The following is a 5,487-nucleotide window of genomic DNA, read 5'->3' on the forward strand; positions in this document are numbered from 1 at the left end:
TGTTGGTTAAGATAAGTAAGATAGGAAAAATGGTCTGAGTCATTCTCTTTATTTTCTCTCTCACTTTCTCTTCATTGCTGTGCATAAGTAATCCTAGAATTACAGTCTATATGTTTAAGAATTAGATCTATATCTGATGGTATCAAAATCAGGTCAATGATTGTTTGTTAGTTGTGAAGTCGTGTCTGACGCATCGCGACCCCATGGGAAAACATTCCTCCAGGCCTTCCTGTCCATCTTCTGGAGTCCATTTAAGCTGACACCTACTGCTTCAGTGACTCCACCCACCCACCTCATTCTCTGCTGTCCCCTTCTTCTATTGCCCTGAATCTTTCCCATCATTAGGCTCTTCTCCAGTGAGTCCTTCCTTCTCACTAAGTTGTTTGTTACTGATCAATGGTTGTTACTGATTTGTAAATCCCTAGCAAGTATTTTTCTCCCTGATTTGATTTTTAAAAGTTGCAATTTGTCTCACTAGTTTTCAGAATGGAAATGGCTGGTCTCCTGAAGGATGTAAGACAATGAATCTTGCACTGGAAGAATAAATACAAGGTATTTGAAAAGAATCCCGTTGCATGGCTTGAGGAAGCCATGAAAGAAGCAATGAAAAAGAATTCGGTTGGGCAAAGATTCAGCACCTCAAATGGAGCTTTCTGATTTTAAAACCCTGTTTTCCTCATTTTCTTGTTGCCAGCATCTGCAGGTATGTAATGCTTCATTTCTGAAGAGATAATTATGATGAAGTATATTGAGCATGTGTTTGTGTGTATACAAACACCATAAGAGCCATAATATAATAGCGATAATTGTATCCCTGCTATATCCAGGAATTCATAAGGTAGTGAATGACACTCTGGGTGTGCTCCTCTAGATGCATGAATGTGTGTGCAGGAGCATGTGTGTGCATGCACATTTGTGTGGTTAAACTCAAAATTTCATTTTAAGGATACCCCTGACAATGTGGATCACTCTTTACTTGAATAAAATACAACTGTTTGCCTGATCTTGATAAACAAGTTCTTATTTTCCAGATGCTCAACACTTTCATCTTCCTTTTTTTCTCTTTATCAGAGATGCAAAATTAAAATTGTCATTAATGTTTAATTGTCTCAACCTAAATTGGATAAAGAGAACATTCTGCGCAACCCATTTGAATATTAAAGAAGGGCCAGCTCTTGTGTAGACATTCAGAGCATTTCAGATTTTGGACTTGGGACTTGGGATTGCTCATACAGGCTCTCTCTCTTGCAGCATATTACGATAGTATTCAAGAACTTTTTCTTTTGTGCTTATTATTAAGGAAAATGTTTTGGAGGTTTTAAAGACATGAATGTGCAGGGCTGGATCAGGGTGAAAAAGATAGGCCAGAGGTCTACAGAGATTCCCAATCATCCAGATCATGGTTGTTCTAAAGATGCTTTTTTCAAAAGGCAACTGGACTTCCTTGATTTTTTTCCTTTGAAAGAGTTTCACTTCACATCCAAAAAGCTTCTTCAGGTCTAACTGAAACTAGTCCTGAAGAAGTTGCATGGATGAGAAGAAAAACATTTTCAAAGGACACACTCTTTTTCAATGTCATCATGATCATTTTAGCCATTGTCTATCCATTGCAGCGGAAGGGGGAAAATATCTATCAATAAATATTGATTTCAACAGATTTATGACAAAAGCTCTCCCAAATTATTTTTGTAACTTTAGATAAAAGCTTGGCAATGAAGGAGGAATGAGAGAGGAAAACATAACTTCATGGAGAGAATTTCTTCTGGTTGGTCTTCTGCATCAATGGTCACCCACCCTGTTCCTTTGGGGGCTTCTCTTCATGTTTCTGATTGCTCTGATGGGAAACAATCTCCTTATTTTCCTGATTAAAACAGACTCTAGACTTCAAACTCCCATGTACTTCTTTCTTAGTCAGTTGGCTTTCATGGACCTCTGCCAAGTTCTCTCCATTGTCCCACAAGTATTGGTCAGTTTTATAACCAACAGCTATACCATTTCACTCTATGGGTGTGTTGTTCAGATTTCTGTAATTTTGATTTTGGCAGGAGCAGAATGTCTCATCCTGGCAACCATGTCTTATGATAGATACGTAGCCATCTGCAAACCTTTGCAATACCCCATCATCATGAGGAGAAATGTCTGTTATATGATGTCAATAGCAGCCTGGTTTTGGTCCACTGTCCAAGCTCTCACTTGCTCATTTTATGTATTGCCCCTTCCCTACTGCAAGTCCAATGTGATTGACCATTACATGTGTGATTATCCAGCTCTTATCCAGTTGTCTTGCTCAGATAATTCTGATTTTGAAAGAACAACATATTTTGGAAATTTCATGGTACTACTCATCCCCCTCTCACTTATCCTCACGTCCTACATTGCCATCCTTCTCCAAGTTTTGAGGGTACAATCTTCTCAAAGGAGCCACAAAGCCTTAGGAACATGCATGTCTCACTTGTGTGTAGTTGGGATCTATTATGTAACTGCTATTGTAACATACATGAAACCTGCATCCTCTTATTCGCCACAGGAAGCCATGATTAATACACTGTTCTTTACTGCTCTGCCTGCCATGATAAATCCCTTTATATATAGCCTGAGGAATCAGGATGTCTTGGAAGCTCTGAGAAAAATCTTCCAAAAACACAGCTTGCATGACTGACTAGCTAATAAAAACCTACTGCTAACACTGAATATTTTCTGTTTAAAATCTGGGCATCTGCTCCAGGTGAAATACAGTTATTGGTATTCGATAGCATTTGATATCTCTTTTTAATTGCTGTTATTTTACTGATGGAAAAGTGAACTAGAATCCTAAGTCTGCATAATGGAGTTTGAGTCTAAAATATTAAATCCTCTAATCTACTTAAATTATTAGCATACCTAGGGAAAGTGACATTTACTTTAAGCATCTGTGCATGGTGATGTACACATATTGTACAGAATTATTATTTAAGGGTTTTTTAAAATGAAAAACGTTCCTTTCATGGTGCAGAATGGAGAATGAATTTCTTAGAGTTTAAATTTTAATATCTACTTTGATGCCATTATGTATATACATTAAAAGTGTCCCGCACGGAATAACCAAAGGCCATTGTGTTTAGGATTACCCTTGTAATCACCTTCCTTATCATTTCCAGAACCTCTGGAAAGTTCCAAGCAAGAACAGAGTCCTAAAATTAACTGGGCTTTGTGGAAAGAGTTCATCACCATATTGGTTCTTAGCATTCTTGTAACCCCCCGTCCTGATTGGCCAGGACGCACGGCGCTCAGATTGGCTGAGTAAGCCGCAGCGATTGGCATGTTGTGAATCTCCCACGATTGGAGGAAACCGATCGCGGGGGATTCGAAACGGTGTCATTGGCCGCGGCTGGCAAGGCAAGTTCAATATAAGCCACCACCGATCCGAAGAAGGCTGATCCGATCTCAGAATGAAATAAAAGAGCTTTAAAAAGGTCACTGAGTCTCACGTCTCTTTTTGCGATCAGCGAATATGACACCAAGGTTCTCAAAAGTAGCTTTGCGCCTAAGTTGGGACTAGAATTCAGGGTGACCCATTTTCTAGCCTCATGCCTTAATCAATATCCCCAACTAGCTCTCTAGCATATATAAATATATACATACACATGTATACATATCTCTAGGATTATTGTTTTTAAAAATCAAACAATCCAATCCGTTGCCTTATCTGCAAATTGGTGCAAGATTTATTGTCCTACAACTTTTATGAAACAAGTAACTTCCTTTATGAAAATTAGTGAGGCAAGCTGAAAGTTTTAAAAATCAAATCTGGGAGAAAAATCTATACTACAATATCAATCAGAGTTTGGTCTGATCAGATACAAATCTGATTTGTAAAAATCTAACGTTTAATTCCAGACTCATTTACACAGAGACACAGAAAGGGAAGCGGGGAAAGGTGGGAAAGAATAAGAAATCTATTTTTCCAATCCTAATTATCTGTAACCAACAAAATTAAACGTTTACTTAATAATGGAGGAAGAGAGGAAAAAAACAATGTATTTATTTTGAAAAACTCGTTATGGTCAATCTCCTTTTCATTCTCTCTGCAGCCAAGGAAATCTTTCATATATCCAGGGAGAGGTTATGAGAGACTTCTACTTTAGAGAACTTGATTTTCAGTTCAAGATTTTAATCAAGATGTAATTTTAAGGATAGATTTGCATCCTATAATTTAATTGGGTTTACTTAACCACTCCCTAGTCATAATTACAGAATAACAGAGTTGGAAGGGACCTTGGAGGTCTTCTAGTCCTTCCATTCTGGCAGGAAACCCTATACCATTTATAGAGTGGTATTAGTACCACATTTGGTCTAGATTGTATCCCATTGTTAATGCAATTTAGGATTGCATTGGATTTTTGGCTGCTGCACACTGTTGACTAGCAAAGTAAAGCTCCCTACAACATTCTGGAGGATAATGGGGGAATTTGTAATTGCTTGTTTGTGAGTCGAAAGTCCAATTTGGGATCACTGCTGCAAGGTGCTTCTTGTAAAATAGCACAGTCTGGTTTCGGTTTGTTTGTTTTGTTGTTGTGAGGATAATGGCTTTAGTGGAAACTGGGACAAGTGATAATTGGGTCAAACAAACAGCTTAAGAACCACTGATGTAAAGTTTGAATTATACTGACCTATCTTTTAATGATGGGGTCATGTTGAGATATTACGATGGAGCACAGCATTTTTAATACCTCCCCCACCACTGACCACAGGTATCTCTCCATATTATTGAGGGTTGAGATTGAAGATTGGCCTCCAGTTTGTTGATATTGTTCCAAAAATTCAGTGCTCAGAACAGAATGCAATAATCAACCAAAATAGACTAGAGAGTTCCACACTATTGTATAGAGAGTATATAATGAAGTACCTGTTCTGACCTACTGAACTTTACATACCTTAGTCAAAAAAAGATTGTTCTTGGCTGGAAGCACACCAGATAATCCAAATGTGCACATTCAGTCCAAGCTTGTATGCTAAAAATTCTTACTAAATGACAAATGCAGACAAAGACACAGCATCAGAACCAACTTTACTCATACATTCCAGCAAAAGGTTTGGCTTGGTTCAACAAAGAATATCAAAATAAAAGACAATCACAGAAAAATAGTTCTAGTTTCCCAGTGCCCTCATGTGAGGACTTAAGTCTCTTGCATGTCTTCAACATCCCTCCTAGAAGAGACTAGAAAAGGTGTGTCAAACTCAAGGACTGCAGGCCAAATCTGGCCCACGAGGTGATTAACTCTGGCCCATGGGGCCACTCTGAAAAAATCAAAGAACTAGCCCATGGTGGCTCTGGCAGCTAAAATAGGCCGTATGTGCCCTCATTTTCACCCTCCGTGGCCTCCTACAGCACTCTGCCAGGCAAATATGGGCCAAAATCCAGGTAAAAAATGGGCTGGAAAATGGGCCGTGAGGCCCATTTTGTGCTGCAGGAGGCCATGGAGGGTAAAAATGAGGCACGGGGGGGCT

General features: G+C 38.8%; 1 protein-coding gene across 1 annotated transcript; it reads left to right on the plus strand.

Annotated features, from left to right (window-relative positions):
* Positions 1–599: 599 nt before the first annotated feature.
* LOC148126797 (olfactory receptor 2AK2-like) lies at positions 600–2,659 on the plus strand. The gene is made up of 2 exons (XM_087923150.1): positions 600–703; positions 1,699–2,659. The coding sequence occupies exon 2, from the start codon at positions 1,724–1,726 to the stop codon at positions 2,657–2,659; it is 936 nt and encodes a 311-aa protein (XP_087779276.1). The 5' UTR covers positions 600–703; positions 1,699–1,723.
* Positions 2,660–5,487: the final 2,828 nt, after the last annotated feature.

This window comes from Pseudonaja textilis, chromosome 2, assembly GCF_049901715.1.
Source record: "Pseudonaja textilis isolate UNSWEBS1 chromosome 2, rPseTex1.2, whole genome shotgun sequence".
NCBI classification, from domain to species: domain Eukaryota; kingdom Metazoa; phylum Chordata; class Lepidosauria; order Squamata; family Elapidae; genus Pseudonaja; species Pseudonaja textilis.

Bases quoted from the DNA above. Each gene is read 5' to 3' on its own strand.
- LOC148126797 (XM_087923150.1), top strand. From the start codon at position 1,724: ATGAGAGAGGAAAACATAACTTCATGGAGAGAATTTCTTCTGGTTGGT.